Source organism: Triturus cristatus, chromosome 1_2 (assembly GCF_964204655.1).
Source record: "Triturus cristatus chromosome 1_2, aTriCri1.1, whole genome shotgun sequence".
NCBI lineage: Eukaryota > Metazoa > Chordata > Amphibia > Caudata > Salamandridae > Triturus > Triturus cristatus.
The window spans coordinates 106,205,417-106,223,245 of record NC_140580.1 but is presented as its reverse complement, the minus strand read 5'-3'; the positions used below and the strand labels follow the sequence as shown (position 1 = coordinate 106,223,245).

The following is a 17,829-nucleotide window of genomic DNA, read 5'->3' as shown; positions in this document are numbered from 1 at the left end:
TGTTTGAATTTTTCCTTTTTGGGAACCACCAGACTTTTTCGTGTTGCTACAGATTCAGGGAACCATTTTAGCTACCCCTGAAACTTCTGTCTGAGGGCCTGAAGCACAAAATGGTGGCTACCTGTGACATCACCAGCATCCACTGGAACCTACCAGCACCTTCCAGAACATTCCAGGAGATTCCAGAACTGTGTGACAGTTGGAAACCGTTTAGAATGTTGGGAGGATAAGAGAGGCAGTTGGCAGTTGGAGCTGGCAGTTGGCACCTGACTGGTGAAGAGAGAGGAGCACAACAGTGAAGGAGGAAGGAGTGAAGCAGCAGGGGTGGAAACTTGTGCCTGGAGTGGGGTCCATAAACCCACCCTTGATACTTGTCCCTACTGATGGATCCCAGCCTATAGCCCTGTGTGGGAAGAAGACAGAAGAAACTTATCCTAAGGACCTGGACAGCAGGAACAGGCCTTAGAACCAAGAAAACAGCAAGATTCTGACCTGAGAACTGGTTTCCCTGGAGTCCGGCGTCGAGTAGCCTGAAGACCTGGAGCCCGAGGTGGAGAAGCGGCGCTGACTGAAGTAGCAGACGTCGTACCCGGAGCCGCCTGAGGTCGTGAGAGGGCGCCGACGGAGGTCGTGAGGAATACCAGAGGTCGAGGAGGAAGTGAACCGAGGTCGAGCGAGCGGCGTCATCGGAGGAGTGAAGTCCGCCCTCCGGAGTCGTCGGAGACCGAGGTAGAGGAGCACCGGAGGTCGGGAGTGAGGATCGCACTCCGGAGTCGCCCGGAGCCTGTGAGGAGGAGCACCGGAGGTCGGGGGTGAGGATCGCACCCCGGAGTCGCCGGAAGTCGACATCGAGGCCAGGCCGGCCGACGTCATCGGAGCCGAGAGCGCCATCGGACCGGAGCCGCCCGAAGTCGACATCGTGAAGAGACTGCCGGACGCCGTCGAATCGGAGGTAGAGATCGAACCGAGGCCGCCGACATCGGACCGGAACCGCCTGCCGGCGTCGTCAAAGAACTGACATTGTGCCAAGGCCGCCGAGACCGAACCGGAACCGCCTCACGGCGTCGACACGACTCCAGCGGCGTCGGAACATCAGAAAAAGGGCAGTAAGTGGAGTAGAGGGCGCCTAAGGCCCTGTGGAGACCTGAGAGACTGCTCTAAGGGGCTAGGGAGGTGCTGAAACCCATCTGACTGTGCCTGGGGTGAACTGGGACTAACCTAGAGAGGTTGTGTGGAGAAGGAAAGCCAGGGCATTGGTATTTCCCCCCTTTGATCTACCTCAGTTTAGGCCTCAGCCTTGTCCCAGCCAGGGAGTAGCCTCCCCCCTCAAGCCTTCCACAACCCTACAAGCTGTGCCTGGGCCATATCAGCCCTTAAGAAGTGAAGTGTCATCTGATTATATGAGGGGTGCTGTATACTTGTAATTATTTATTGGGGATACTGTATTTATTGAATTTTTATCTATTTATTGCTGCACTATATTTATAGGTCCACAGGACTTGTTGGTGTACAATATTTATTGGTACAGTATTTATTGCCTCAAAGTATTTAATTGTCTGTATATATTGCACTTGTATTTATGCCCTGTTATTTATGATCACCCCTATTTATTTCAGCGAACAGCAAATATTTATTTGACCTGCTCTATTTAAGAATTTGTATATTGTGATTGTTATTTATTTTCCCAATCAGCAACTAAGAGAAAAAGATAAAGAAAGAATATTTTCATAATTTTTACGGTGTAGAGTCGTTTTTGGAACGGATGCACGCATGGTTATTGTATGGGTATATGGTATGCTTAGCACTGTGCCTGTTTCCTGACCACTCGAGCCAAGCTACCCCATTGTGTTGGGAAGGTCCACCACCACCCTGCGGAGTGGGAGTGGGGCTGTTTCCAACATAAATTGGTGTTCAGTGGTGGGATAGAGCTGTGCCTACATATACTCAACAATAACTGTGGGTAGTCCATAGGCCTACACCGGGAGTTTTCTCAAAGCGGCCTTCCAAATTGTGGGTTTTTGTTTTTTCCAAATTTACTCTGGTGGTGGGAGGAGGTATTACTAAAGGTACCCCCCTGCATTGTTACTGCACAAAACCTGACCTCTAACCTGAGTGGGCAAGATGGAGTTTGTACTGGAAGATTTAGAAACGTACACTGTGGCCCAACTCAGGGAGTTTTGCCAGCGGGAGGGGGTGTACTGTCCCCCAGGAGCAAAGAAGGGTGCACTCCAAACCAGCTTAAGGGCTTGGGGGGAGGCACGCCGAGAAAGCAAGGCTGAGGAGGAAGACAGGGATGGAGAGCCTAACCCCGAGGGGGCTGAGATGTACCAACCTGAGGTGGGGAACCTGTCAGCAGGGCCCAGGACACTTTCTAGGAAGGGCAGCACTGTCTCTAGCGGGGGCTTATCCAGCGTGGAGTTAGCAGATCGGAGAGAGAAAAGACAGCTCACATGGGATTTAGCCAAGCTGGAGAAGGAGAAGGAGGAACAGAGGTTGGCTCATGAGACGGAGAAAGAGAGGATGGCTCATGAGATAAGACTGAAAGAGATAGAGCTTCAGATCCTAAGAATTGGGGCACAACCTGTTCCTAATGGTGGCAGCCAAAACCAAGAGGTCACCAGGGAATCCAAACCTTACCTGCCAAAGGACATAGTAGCTAGCTATGGGGCGGGTGACGACATCGCCAAGTGGCTAGCAGCCTATGAGGTCTCGTTGAGGGCCCATGGGGTTCCAGTGAAGTACTGGGGAGGGGGATTGTATAAGTACATGCCTCCAGCTGGTAGGGATGCTTTATTGGCCCTCGAAGAGGATGAGCAGACCCACTACCCCACCATGAAACTGGCGCTCATCAGAAAGTTTGGACTAACACCTGAAAAGTACAGACAGAAGTTCAGGGGTAGTCACAAGCTGGGCACACAGAATTGGGTGGACTTCCTGGACTATGCAAAGAAGGCACTGGAAGGTTGGATTCAGGGCAGTGAAGTAAGGAACTACGAGGAGCTGTTTGACCTAGTACTGAAGGAACACCTACTCGAGAAATGTTTCCCTGAACTGCGGCAACACCTGGTGGATAGCAAGCTGACCAGCCCCCGGAAGCTTGCTGAGGAGGCGGACATTTGGGCTAGTACCCGGGTGTCCACAAGGGGGACTGGAGGGGATACTCCAAAGGCTGGACAGGGCGCCCCCCAGAAGAAAGAAGGAGGGGAAAAGAAAAAGGAGTTCTCCAAAGGCCCCCAAAATAACTTCCAAGGGAAGGGAACAGGATTCACCTCTAAGGCTAACCCACCCAGAAACCCTAATCCTGGCCAGAGTCAGCAGCCAAGGGTTGTCCATTGCTACGAGTGCGGTGGCGTTGGACACTATAAAGGAGATCCGAAGTGTCAGAAACGATCACCCCCTCCCACTGGAGGAAAGCCCCCCGGAGTAGCTAGTGTAGTGCTCGGGGAGGAGATGCCCTTAACCAAGGGAAGGGAGTGGGCGGGTGTCACTTTAGTGTCCCTGGGAGAACGGGAGATGGTTCCTAAGATCCAGGTGCCCGCAAATACCGCAAAGTATGGGCAGTGGATCACCATCAACGGCCAAAGAGGGGAGGCTCTGAGAGACACAGGAGCCAGTATGACTATGGTGCGTAGTCAGCTGGTGTCTCCAGAGCAGGTAATTCCCGATGTACTCCACCCAGCCGCGATGGCTGACGGCAGAACCGGTCACTATCCAGTGGCCGAGGTTCCCTTTGAATGGGGGGGGGTTGCAGGTTCACTTCGAGTTGCCGTAAGCCCTGCCGTGCCAGTCGATTGTCTGCTGGGCAATGACATGGAGCACAACGCTTGGAAGGAGGTGGAATACCGGACTCACACCGAGATGCTGGGTACACCTGACTGGGCCTGTGTTAGCACAAGGTCCGAGACTACCCGAAGAGGGAGTTCATTCCGGCTGGAGCCTGGAACAAAGGCCCAGCCAGCTGCCAGTCAAGGGAAGAACCGAGGACAGGAGGAGCCTGCCTCGGCGTCTCCACCCCGTAGGACGGATAGGCCACCGGAGGTGGTGGACCAGGAGTCTGCGGAGGGGGACGTTACCAACCTGGAGGACCTACCCATCCCGGCCGAGTGGCACGTGGAGGGAGGCCCGTCCAGGGAGGAATTCTGCCAGGGCCAGAGGGAGTGCCCTACCCTTGAGGGGCTGAGGCGACAGGCCGAAGCCCAGGCAGCAGGGAACGTTGAAGGGAACTACAGTGTTTACTGGGAGGATGGCCTCCTCTACAGTGAACCCAAGGCACCCCTACATGGATCGTCACGAGCCTTGGTAGTTCCTCAACGTTATCGAGCCTTCCTTTTAGAGTTGGCTCACGAGATCCCCTTGGCAGGACACCTGGGGCAAGACAAGACCTTCGCCCGTCTTGTCCCACACTTTTATTGGCCTCAGATGAAAGTGTCGTCCGATACCTACTGCCGGACATGTGTGTCTTGCCAAGCCAGTGGGAAAACAGGGGTGAAGCTGAAAGCTCCCCTGGAACCACTTCCTGTCGTTAGCACCCCCTTTGAAAGGGTGGGCATCGACATTGTGGGTCCATTAGATCCACCGACTACAGCTGGTCACAGGTTTATCCTGGTTCTGGTGGATCATGCCACACGGTACCCAGAGGCAATACCTCTGAGGACCATAACAGCACCTGTTGTGGCTAGGGCCCTGATGGGAATCTTTACCCGAGTGGGTTTTCCCAAGGAAGTTGTGTCCGACAGGGGGACCAACTTCATGTCAGCGTATATGCGGGCAATGTGGAAGGAGTGTGGAGTGACATACCGGTTCACCACTCCTTACCACCCCCAGACCAATGGTCTGGTGGAGAGGTTTAACAAAACCTTGAAGGGCATGATCAGAAGTCTGCCTGAAAGCCTGCGGAGGAAATGGGACGTCCTCCTACCCTGTTTACTTTTTTCCTACAGGGAAGTGCCACAGAAGGGAGTGGGCTTCAGCCCCTTCGAGCTTCTGTATGGGCACCCTGTACGTGGACCTCTCAACCTGGTGAGAGACGGATGGGAAAGAACTCCCAGAAAGCTTCCCCAGGATGTGGTGAGCTACATGCTGGCCTTCCGGAGCCAAATGGCTAAGTTGTGGAAGCAAGCTTCTGACAACCTGGAAGCCAGCCAAGCAGTAATGAAGGCGTGGTATGACCACAACGCTCACCCGGTGGAGTTGGAGCCTGGCCAGAAGGTGTGGGTGATCGAACCCGGAGAGCTTAGTGCCCTCCAGGATCGCTGGTCAGGACCCTTTGAGGTGTTGGAGAAGAAGGGAAAGGCTACCTACTTGGTGGACCTGAAGACCCCTCGTCAGCCCCTGCGGGTGCTGCATGCCAACCGCCTCAAACCCCACCACGAGAGGCCCGAAGTCATCTTGATGATGGTGACTGACGGAGGAGAGGACGTGGAAAGCGAGCCTCTCCCTGATCTGTTTGCGTCTCAAGAAAAGGATGGGTCGGTGGAGGGAGTGATTCTCTCCCCATCTCTAACTCCTGAACAGCAGGAGGACTGTCGCCAGGTCCTGGGGCAGTACTCTTCGTTGTTCTCCCTTGTCCCGGGTAGGACTCACCTGTGCGTCCATGACGTGGACACAGGGGACAGCCCACCTGTGAAGTCCAAGATCTACCGGATGTCAGACAAGGTGAAGGCCAGCATTCATAGTGAAGTCACTAAGATGCTGGAGCTAGGAGTGATTGAACCTTCTAGCAGCCCCTGGTCTAGTCCGGTGGTGTTAGTACCGAAAGCTGCACCACCGGGTGCCCAACCAGAACTGAGGTTCTGTGTGGACTACCGGGGACTGAATTCAGTGACAAAGACTGATGCACATCCGATCCCTAGGGCGGATGAATTGATTGACCGGCTGGGAGCTGCCCAATATCTAAGTACCTTTGACCTTACTTCAGGGTACTGGCAGATCTCGTTGACTGATGGAGCAAGGGAAAGGTCAGCCTTCTCCACGCCCAATGGCCACTACCAGTTCTGTGTGATGCCCTTTGGGCTCAAGAACGCACCTGCCACGTTTCAGCGCCTGGTAAACCAGATCCTCACCGGAATGGAGAGTTTCTCTGCTGCTTATCTGGATGACATAGCCGTCTTCAGTAACAGCTGGGAGGATCACTTGTGTCACCTGCAAGCTGTTCTCCAGGCCCTGAGACAAGCTGGATTGACGATCAAGGCCAGCAAGTGCCAGATCGGGCAGGGGTCGGTAGTGTACCTTGGACACTTGGTGGGTAGGGGAACGGTGCAACCCCTCCAGGCGAAGATCGAGGCCATCATGGCCTGGGAACCCCCCAAGACACAGACTGAGGTCCGAGCATTTTTGGGCCTCACGGGATACTACCGCCGCTTCGTGAAGGGGTACGGTACCATCGTAGCCCCTCTCACGGAGCTCACGTCCAAGAAACAACCTCGACGGGTAGTCTGGACGGAGGCTTGTCAGCAAGCCTTTGAGAAATTGAAGAAAGCCATGTGCGAGGCCCCGGTCTTAAGGGCCCCAGACTTTTCCAAGAAGTTCATTGTCCAGACAGATGCATCAGAACATGGCATTGGGGCAGTGTTATCGCAACTCAACGAAGAGGGCCTGGATCAACCCGTGGTCTTCCTATCCAGGAGACTACTTCCCAGGGAACAGAAGTGGAGTGCAATAGAGCGTGAAGCCTTTGCAGTGGTATGGGCTCTGAAGAAGTTGCGGCCATACCTGTTTGGCTCGCACTTCCTAGTTCAGACCGACCACAGACCCCTTCGTTGGCTGATGCAAATGAAGGGGGAGAATCCCAAGTTGTTGAGGTGGTCTATTTCCCTACAAGGGATGGACTTTCAGGTGGAACATCGGCCTGGAGTGGACCACGCCAATGCAGACGGTCTCTCAAGGTACTTCCGCCTTAGTGATGAGAACTCCCAAGGGGTTGGGTAGCTCTCCCCACTTTCAGCTGGGGGGGACGCGTGTTAGACCTGTCAGCCCTTTGGGTGGTCCCTCCTCATCATTATTTATTTTGTCCCACTTTTGCCTCAAACCCTGTTTGAATTTTTCCTTTTTGGGAACCACCAGACTTTTTCGTGTTGCTACAGATTCAGGGAACCATTTTAGCTACCCCTGAAACTTCTGTCTGAGGGCCTGAAGCACAAAATGGTGGCTACCTGTGACATCGCCAGCATCCACTGGAACCTACCAGCACCTTCCAGAACATTCCAGGAGATTCCAGAACTGTGTGACAGTTGGAAACCGTTTAGAATGTTGGGAGGATAAGAGAGGCAGTTGGCAGTTGGAGCTGGCAGTTGGCACCTGACTGGTGAAGAGAGAGGAGCACAACAGTGAAGGAGGAAGGAGTGAAGCAGCAGGGGTGGAAACTTGTGCCTGGAGTGGGGTCCATAAACCCACCCTTGATACTTGTCCCTACTGATGGATCCCAGCCTATAGCCCTGTGTGGGAAGAAGACAGAAGAAACTTATCCTAAGGACCTGGACAGCAGGAACAGGCCTTAGAACCAAGAAAACAGCAAGATTCTGACCTGAGAACTGGTTTCCCTGGAGTCCGGCGTCGAGTAGCCTGAAGACCTGGAGCCCGAGGTGGAGAAGCGGCGCTGACTGAAGTAGCAGACGTCGTACCCGGAGCCGCCTGAGGTCGTGAGAGGGCGCCGACGGAGGTCGTGAGGAATACCAGAGGTCGAGGAGGAAGTGAACCGAGGTCGAGCGAGCGGCGTCATCGGAGGAGTGAAGTCCGCCCTCCGGAGTCGTCGGAGACCGAGGTAGAGGAGCACCGGAGGTCGGGAGTGAGGATCGCACTCCGGAGTCGCCCGGAGCCTGTGAGGAGGAGCACCGGAGGTCGGGGGTGAGGATCGCACCCCGGAGTCGCCGGAAGTCGACATCGAGGCCAGGCCGGCCGACGTCATCGGAGCCGAGAGCGCCATCGGACCGGAGCCGCCCGAAGTCGACATCGTGAAGAGACTGCCGGACGCCGTCGAATCGGAGGTAGAGATCGAACCGAGGCCGCCGACATCGGACCGGAACCGCCTGCCGGCGTCGTCAAAGAACTGACATTGTGCCAAGGCCGCCGAGACCGAACCGGAACCGCCTCACGGCGTCGACACGACTCCAGCGGCGTCGGAACATCAGAAAAAGGGCAGTAAGTGGAGTAGAGGGCGCCTAAGGCCCTGTGGAGACCTGAGAGACTGCTCTAAGGGGCTAGGGAGGTGCTGAAACCCATCTGACTGTGCCTGGGGTGAACTGGGACTAACCTAGAGAGGTTGTGTGGAGAAGGAAAGCCAGGGCATTGGTATTTCCCCCCTTTGATCTACCTCAGTTTAGGCCTCAGCCTTGTCCCAGCCAGGGAGTAGCCTCCCCCCTCAAGCCTTCCACAACCCTACAAGCTGTGCCTGGGCCATATCAGCCCTTAAGAAGTGAAGTGTCATCTGATTATATGAGGGGTGCTGTATACTTGTAATTATTTATTGGGGATACTGTATTTATTGAATTTTTATCTATTTATTGCTGCACTATATTTATAGGTCCACAGGACTTGTTGGTGTACAATATTTATTGGTACAGTATTTATTGCCTCAAAGTATTTAATTGTCTGTATATATTGCACTTGTATTTATGCCCTGTTATTTATGATCACCCCTATTTATTTCAGCGAACAGCAAATATTTATTTGACCTGCTCTATTTAAGAATTTGTATATTGTGATTGTTATTTATTTTCCCAATCAGCAACTAAGAGAAAAAGATAAAGAAAGAATATTTTCATAATTTTTACGGTGTAGAGTCGTTTTTGGAACGGATGCACGCATGGTTATTGTATGGGTATATGGTATGCTTAGCACTGTGCCTGTTTCCTGACCACTCGAGCCAAGCTACCCCATTGTGTTGGGAAGGTCCACCACCACCCTGCGGAGTGGGAGTGGGGCTGTTTATTACCAACCAAATTTCTCTGCATTCGTGTCTACCAAATGTAAGCAGTGTGTAAGAAAATACATTTTGCAAAATGCCCTCTACAACCACATGCTACCATGGGTACCCACAAATTCAGATAAGTACAAATAATGACTGCTCCTACACTCAGCATCTGGTGTGCATTTCAGAAATACACAGGTTTTGTTCATACCCCCATTTTTCACTCTTTATATTTTACCATACAAACTGCTCTGTACACATTGAAAAACCATTGTACTGTGCAGTGCAGTTGTTGGCTTTGGGTACCTTAGTTTCTTAGATAATCTGCAAAGCTATATATATCTCCACAACCAGAATGGGTTTAGGGGATGCAGTGGTACATTGCTTTTGTTACTCGGCTATCGTGGCAAGAAGTTACAGATGAAAACGTTAACACAAATGGCTGTTTTTTCCTACTCATTTTCAATCTTTGTTTTTTATTTCAACGGTTACGTTTCTTTGAGAAAACCTGGAGGAAGTTCCACAAATGACTCTTTGCTGAATTCAGAACTGTGTCTACTTTTCAGAAATGTATAGTTTTGTGGCATCACCCATGGGTTTCACACCTGTTTCCTCCCCAAACAGGAAGTAGGTTGAAAGCACAAAAAGTAGGACAAATGGGCTACCTCTACTACACACACAATCTCTCTCATCCCTCTCTCTCACAAAAATAAGACTTATTTGTGGAGCACTTTTTTCTAACTAAACCCCAAATTTTTGTATATTTTGCCTATTTTCTCAGTCCCCTCCAGGGGAATCCACAAAACATGGGTACGTCCAGAAACCCAAGTATGTTGGAGAAAAAAAGGACACGCATTTACAGTGTATACCTTAAGTGGAAAAAACAGTTATGAAGGCCTAATCGAGAACTACCCCAAATAGCTAAAAATCAGCTTAGCATTCTAGGGCAGTGGTTCTTACCCTATGGTCTGGGGACAATTGAGTATCTTAAATAATATTAAAAGATTAATAATGTTTATATAAATAAAGAAACAAAATGTAAAATTGAACATTTTAAAACATTCTGTAAATGTGAAGGAATGTGGAACGGGAGGTTAAAAAATAAGTTAGCTTCCTCAGAATGATGCAAGTGCATTAAATAAAATATAGTATGGAAGATTAATGCCCTCGAATGAATTTAGAAATGCTCCAGCCTTCTCCTTAAAATTAATTGTATTTATATATTTGATTGTGAAGTAAATAAAATAATTTGTGTATTTGTTTGATGAATGCTTCTTTTGATGTATTTTTGTGTATTATTTTGATGTTCAAATCATCGAAAATGCTTAGGTTTGGTCCCCTAGCTGCCAGTAATTCCCATTTGGGGTCCTAGGAATACAATAGTGATTCAGTGGGGGTCAGTGCTTTAAATGTGCTGGTACTGTCCAGAGCTGAGTAACAGCACTTTTTAGTCAGAGCCTGGGCAGCGCATGCGCTCCTCTGCAAAGCATGCTGTATTGAGGTATGGACTTGAAGCTCCGCCCATATTTTTCATTGGCTTGTGTCATTGACCATTGTAAATTGTGGCATTTTATTGGTCAATAGGCTTAGTAGTCCCTCCTTGTCTTATTTTGTAACCACCCATGAGGACACCCCCTGTTGCGTATGATATTACTCAGTAGGCTTTAAATACAGCCTCTGTGCACTATTTTCTCAACCAGCTTTGTCCTGCCTCGCTCTCTCCCAGCGCTTTTTTAAAAAAAAATTGTTTATACCACGGGCGCCAAACGCAATTGCAATGCGTCACGCATTAGCGAGAGTTTAAGCTATGGGCATGGTAAATGACAATGCCTTTTATTTATCCGTTTTAAAAAACAGCACATAAATAAAAGGCATGGTAACTCTCATAAATGCAAGACCTAATGCATTGTTGCATTGTAAATGGGGATAGTACCTGCACTTCTTACGAGAGACGTAATACTTTTAATTGGAGAGTACTGGCACTTCTCAGAGACAAACAGGTACACTGCTACCTGCATTTCTATTTTTCCCATTTCAAGCACTGGTGGTGTCCCCTGGATCCAGTAATAATAATGTCAGCTTACAATAATGATTCAGTGGAGGTGGGGGGTAATGAATCAAGTAATTATTAAGTCGTGGTCCACAAACGTCCAAAGGTAAAGAACCCTTGCTCAGGATCTTAGCAACGGAAGAGTTAAATATAACAAAACTCGTAACTCCGACCCCTGCTCAAACAGAGGTTTAACTAGGGGTCCGAAAACAATGAGCCACTGGTAATCAGACCTATGGATGCAGAACCTGCACAAGACCGCCTGAAGCAGTAGACATTCAAAAGACTTAATCAAAGTGAGAAGGAAGGGATGCAAGGAGCCACCCACATTGCACGTACCCCGCTGACTGTGCGCAGCCACTAGCATGTATGTACACCCAGGCTAACCACTCTACAGGTTTAATGGGTGGAGGCTGGATTTTCAGAGGGCAGGAAGTATGCATATTCCTCTCTGGGCGTGACTTCATGTGGAGGCGGAGCCAAGTTGTCGTTACCGCCGGTTACTTACATGCCACTGGTTTGCAGACACTCCAGCGGGGCAAGCCCTTGACTCTCCTAGCGGATGCTCAGCCTCCGCGCATTGTGAAGGTATAGGCTCCGCTTGGGGGACCTCATTCTGTATAGTGGCCCCTGGCTCCTCCTCATCGATGTCGTCATCGCTCTCTCTCACGCCAGCGGGTAGTAGACCGCTCCACATCCTTCGACTACGCACGCGTAAAACAAAGTTACGTGTGCACAGCGCAGGCGCATGAGAACAACAAACAGCATGATTCGCTATACGTCATTCCTTTAAATTGTTACTGATTTAGTGATCACGCTGGAAGGATAATCGCCATATTGTGGTTGTCAAGAAATGCGCCGCCAGAAAGTTCTCGAAAAAGGGAGCGAGCGAAGCATGAAAGAAGAGTAAGGGTAGAATATAGACTTATTACCATACAGTGAAGAACACTGAGAAGACTGGCGACATTTCCTTGTTAATGCACAACACAAAAAAGTATCGAAGTAGAAATAATTTCGCGCCGTTCTTCGAAGAAAGACCGCAGACGCACCGGTTTCAGTACAGGTTGGTTTGTTATGACACCGATGACAACCATCCTGTTCTTTATCATAGTATAATTTAATTATCGAGCGTGCGTTTCTTATTCCTACATTTGCACAAAGAGAAGAGGTGAATTTGTAAGTTAAAACTTATGAGCAAACACATATGGTCTGTCACCTGGTCGTCATCTTCAAGTTTCATGAGTTGTCTGTAAAATTGTCCTTTTGACCTGAGGCTAAACAGATTTGACCTGAGGCTAAACAGATTTAGCTCCATCTGTCGATATCACAGAAACCGCTTTGCACCACGGCATGCATGCGTGGCACAGCTGTCGCTTATAAATCGTTTTAGGAGTTTTTAAAATATTTTAACTGGTGGCAGCAGTTAACAGTAGTGTTATGCCTCTGACTTTACAAGGGAACTAAGTTAATGCCCTTCCATTTCTGGTTATTTGCAGCACTTAACTTCTTGGTTTCTCGTTGCTTAAATAGGTGTAATTTCTGATATTTATATGCTCCTTTTCTTCCCTGCTTAATTTTGCTCGCGAGAAAGTGCATTAAAATATTCTGTAACTTTTTGTAGGCTTTTCACCTTCAGGTAACTACTTATGAAATATACACACCTTATATGAAAAATAAATGCAATTAAAGCAACCAGTGGGTGTAGCGTCTTCCCCAACCCTGGAGCATGCAAATTAATTGCGCCATACGGGAGCTGTGGACAAGCATTACTTTATTTTTCAGCACACACTCACACTGCAAATTACATCATACTTCCCATTAACACCAGCTAACACCTCCCGCAATCCATCATCAATCATAGCATTTATAAAGCGCACTACATACCCTTGAGGGTCTCAAGGCGCTAGGGGAGGGGGAGACGCTGTTACTGTACAACGAGCCAGGTCTTGAGGAGTCTCCTGAAGGTAAGAAGGTCTTCGGTCTGCTGCAGACGAATGGGGAGGGTGTTCCATGTCTTGGCGGCGAGGTGGGAGACGGATCTGCTGCCGCCGGTCGCTCTTTGGATGCGGGGGACGGTGGCGAGGGCGCGGTATGCGGAGCGGAGCTGGCAGGTGGGGGTGTAGAGGCTGAGTCGGCTGTTGAGGTACGCTGGTCCGGTGTCGTGGAGTGCCTTGTGTGCGTGGGTGAGGAGCTTGAAGGTTATCCTCTTGTTGATGGGGAACCAGTGCAGGTCTCTCAGGTGGGGTGTGATGTGGCTGCGGTGAGGGATGTCGAGGATCAGGCGTGCGGAGGCGTTCTGGATGTGTTGGAGCCGTATCAGGAGTTTGACCGGGGCTCCTGCGTAGAGTGCGTTGCCGTAGTCCAGTCTGCTGCTGACGAGGGCCTGGGTGACCGTTCTTCTAGTTTTGGTGGGGATCCACTTGAAGATCCTGCGAAGCATGCGGAGGGTGTTGAAGCAGGAGGAGGAGATGGCGTTGACCTGCTTCGTTATGGAGAGGGTGGAATCGAGGATGACCCCTTGGTTGCGTGCGTGGTCGGTGGGTGTGGGGGGTGCTCCAAGTGCAGTCGGCCACCAGGAGTCGTCCCAGGCCGAGGGGGAGGATCCCAGGATGAGGACCTCCGTCTTGTCTGAGTTCAGCTTCAGCCGGCTGTTTCTCATCCAGTCGGCGACGGCCTTCATTCCTTCCTGGAGGTTGGTTTTGGCAGTGCGGGGGTCTTTGGTGAGGGAGAGGATCAGCTGGGTCGTCGGCGTAGGAGACGATGTTGAGGTTGTGCCGTCATGCGACGTGGGTGAGTGGTATCATGTAGATGTTGAACAGCGTAGGGCTGAGGGATGAGCCTTGGGGTACGCCGCAGATGATCTCGGTGGCTTTGGAGTGGAAGGGGGGGAGGCGGATGCTCTGAGTTCTGCCGGAGAGAAAGGAGGTGGTCCAGTCCAGGACCTTCTCTTGGATTCCGGCGTCTTGGAGGCGTGTTCGTAGTGTGCGGTGGCAGACCGTGTCAAAGGTGACTGACAGGTCCAAGAGGATGAGGGCCACGGTTTCACCATTGTCAAGCAGGGTCCTGATGTCGTCGGTGGCGATGTGACGCATATTACGTATTTCCTGTTCAGAGTCCGTCCCAATCCACAAGGGTCCTAGTGCCTATAGTATCAATATGCTAGATCTCCCCTTTTGTTAAATAAAAAGTGCAGACATCACTAAAATCACATTTTGTCGATTAGTAGGTGAGGTGCTCGCACTTGTCTGCCGACTTGGGTGATCTGAGGCGATCGAGGCCCACCCTGACCAGGCAATGGCAGTCCTGCCAAGTACCATGCACCAGGTGTTAGACTAACACATTTCAGTGTGGTGGTCCGCATCACCGCACTGACATGCAAAGTCACACCTTATAGCGTCTCCTCAGCTGTCAAGCTGGAGCACTGCTATAATGCACCATGACGGAGTGGCAGCGCCCGTTGCGTGCTGGTTCCCATTAAGTTTCAGGGGCGTGCTTGTGATCTGCTCGCAGCTATCTACTTTGTTACAATGTATTGGGAATCGACACACCCTGGGCTGGCACCATGCGCCATTACTGCGAAGTCACTACCCAATAGCCTGGCTTCCTAGATACTTAACAATATAGTTGTGAAGACTAGAGACGGTTTAATGGGGGGGGGGGTGATTCACAGGGTCAGTCCAGCGTGCTGCTGGCGCGCCCACGGCAGTGCAAGCGCGCAGCATTTTAGGACGTTTTGGCTGCACTTGTGTCAGTATGTGCAACTGAATGGTAGCACAGGTCCTCCTCGCTGCTCGCACCATGGCACTATGTATGAGGATCGATTCCCGGACCCAGCGCTGGCCAAGGCTGACTTGCTGCTTTGTGAAGCTAGTGAAGCTGCTCAGCGTAGTCATATGCTCACCGGCACGGTGGTATGGATTCCTTGACCATGTCACACACAGCCTGAGCCTACCAGCGCTGGCGACTGAGCTGAGGCCAGTCTAAGTCAGCAGCCTGCCCCCCTGCCAGAGTGAGTACTGTCACCACCAGTGTTTGCACAGTGGCACATGACCACGATTCATGCAGGGGTGGCGTTGGTTGCACCGCAGGCCTGGAAATCCACAACAAGTTGTTGCAGGCTGGCCCTGCAGCCCGCCTGTTGCTGTGGTGCCAGATTGCCTTTGAGAAGTAAGTGAGAGCGAGCTAGCATTAATCTGTCTTCATGTAAACTTGTGCCATATCTGTTATTTGATTTTTAAATACTAGCCTTACTGAAGCAACTAAGCTGAGGCAGCGAATGGGCGCCCCGCCGGCCCACAGGGCCGTCGGATGCTCAGCTATAACAAATTATTTTTATTTTGCTACTGTGAGTTGTCAGTGAGTGCGTATTTGAAATACCACAGCCTGCCGGGCTGTGACCTACACTGTGTAAGCTGACTATAATTATGATAGGTGAGGCAGCTGAAATCTGTGTCAGGCCTCTCACATCCTACAAGACTGGGCCCGGGTCCTGCATGGGACAGAGAGAGCGGCCTGGCCAGTGATCCTTTGTATCTATGGATTGCCAGCAAAAAACCTGGGGCCCAGTGGGCGTTACTAAGGCTGGTGAAAGCTGGCATGACTAATTGATTTTCTTCCTGTTTTCCGTTGTTTTGAGCTCCCCGTCTTTTTGTGCCCTTAGAACACCGGACCGTCTGCCAACAGGTGTCCGAGGCTGTGGCAACATGTCCCATGTTCAATTTCCTACCTGCCCGGGCCCCCTGGAATTGTTGCTGTCGTCTGTAGCAGGTGGTGCTTATTTTCAAAGGCCAGGGCAAGCAGGCCTCTCTTCAAACTGACGCACAGTGCAGCCACCAGTTCAAAGAGCTCTTCTCAGAGTCCAGCGTGCTTCCTGATTCCAGACAGAAATCACAGCACTCAGCACAAATCCTTATGAATTACACCATTTGTTCTGCATGTGTAATTCCGAAATAGGTAAACAGATTTAGCTCCATCATTCGATATCACAGAAACAACTTTGCACCGTGGCATGCACGGCGAAAAGTAATGGTGAATGGTGCTTGCGTCATGTCCAGGTCTGGAGTAATTCCCCCTTTAGAGAATATATGCCCAAAAATCTTGAGTTTGATTTTGTGAAACTCACACTTTGCGAGGTTGAGTGAGGCATGCATCAGCATGTAACTGGCACACTTGTGGATGGGATTTGTTGTGATCTTTCTGTGTTCTCCCAAAAAACAGCATGTCATCACTGTAATTGAAAGCATGTGTAACAGGTTAGATTATTTGGGGAATGACATCCTGAAATATCTCAGCAGTCGAGGATACTCCAAAACTGAGTCGCTTATATCTGAACAAACCAACATGAATCGAAAAGGTAATAATGTACTTGCAGTTCTCCTGCAACTCAAGTTGATGGTATCCTTTATTCAGGGCAAGTTGAAAAACACTTTGACTCTGTTCAATTGCATGATGCTGTCCGCTATGTGTGGACCAGCTTGTCTCTCCCTCTCAATGGCTTTGTTTGCCTGGCACATATCAACGCAAATGTGCCCCGCTCTGCTAATGTCCTTTTTTGTAGGCGAAAACCATGGCGTGGGGTCTATGGAGCATTCAAAAATGTAATGTTTTAAAAGTGCTTCTAACTCTTTTTCCACTGCTTCTTGTAGATGAAAAGGAACTCTACGGTGCCACTGAATAACAGGGTAAATTTCTTGATTGATATGAAGCTGTGCTTTCATTTTCTTGAGTTTTCCTAGGCCGTGGAACAATGACGGGAATTGGCTTGTGATATCAGATTACCCCATGTCAGCAGCTGTGGCAAAACTGAGCAAACAGACACTCGACGAAGTCCCTTGTAGAAAATGAATGGAGACTTGCACCAATGTCTTTTTTGTTGCATTGTCGCTGTGAATGACCCTTGACTTTGCAGTGGCTCAGAAGTGACACAGGTATATGCATTTGTGCTTGGCGGAGTGAGGCGGGGCACAGGGAATAAGTTGTTAACATTTTCCACTGACATGATATTAATCGACACACCACTGTCTATGTTATAAGTTATTGGGTGACCGTTCACTTTCAATGTGAGTTTGGGACAGTGACCAAATGAGGTTTGTCATTTTGTTTGGTGAGTTTTTCGTGGCCTGTGATCTTCTTTACAGGCAGCCAACCCCACATACGCACGTCGTACTTTGGTAGAGATCATCAGCACACACCCATCTTCTTCGCTGGTACTCGATAGTGACGTCGAAGAACCTTTGTGCGAAGAACTTGATGAAGATTTTTTTGTTTTAGTTTTATACAGGGCAAACTAGACCCGAAGGTATCAGAGCACTTTACATGAGCACCAGTTGCATTACAGACAGCCACTTTCATTTTGTTAAGCATTGGGAGATTGAGTGATTTGTCCAGAATCACAGGATGACGAGAGTCCCTTACGAGGCTACTACCCGGTTCCGCAGCTTCGAGGTCGACCGCTCTAACCGTTATGCCACATCCTCTCCCAATTGATTGTGCCTGGTTTCTACTTTGCATAGCTGATGTTTTTTGGTTTTAGGGGCGTGGTGAGAATGCTTCTGGAACGTTCTCATCTCCATCTTTTTTTGCACTTGGGACACACTTAATTTTTCTTTAGCTTGGCACACAGTTATGAAATGGTTCTCTTTCAATCACAACCTTTGCAGACTAGTCCTATGGCTGGACATTTACCTTCATGGGGAAACAAAAATCCACATTGGAAGCATAGCTTTATTGTCTTTTAAGACATCGACTTACATGTATCTTGTTTATGCTTGTGCTTCCTTTTCACAGTCAGTGCTGATTTACTGTGTGCTGTTCCTGCTTCCATGTCTGCAGCTTGTCGGTCTGCTCATTCTTCTGCTCTCGCAGTCATCAGCAT

The 17,829-nt window shown here is 50.1% G+C and overlaps 1 protein-coding gene across 6 annotated transcripts in view; it reads right to left on the bottom strand.

The window, feature by feature from the left end:
• The window catches only part of FAM204A (family with sequence similarity 204 member A), a 357,413-nt gene extending 345,707 nt beyond the window's left edge, over window positions 1-11,706 (bottom strand). For 4 of the 6 annotated variants that reach the window (XR_014960760.1, XR_014960759.1, XR_014960755.1 and 1 more), the window contains exon 1: window positions 11,464-11,706. Coding sequence is in view for 2 of the 6 variants with exons in the window: in XM_085603019.1 (XP_085459145.1) it covers window positions 11,464-11,652 (189 nt within the window). In the remaining 4 variants the exon portion in view is untranslated. The remainder of the gene's footprint in view (window positions 1-11,463) is intronic. The other 2 variants (XM_085603019.1, XM_085603026.1) reach the window with 2 other exon arrangements.
• Window positions 11,707-17,829: the final 6,123 nt, after the last annotated feature.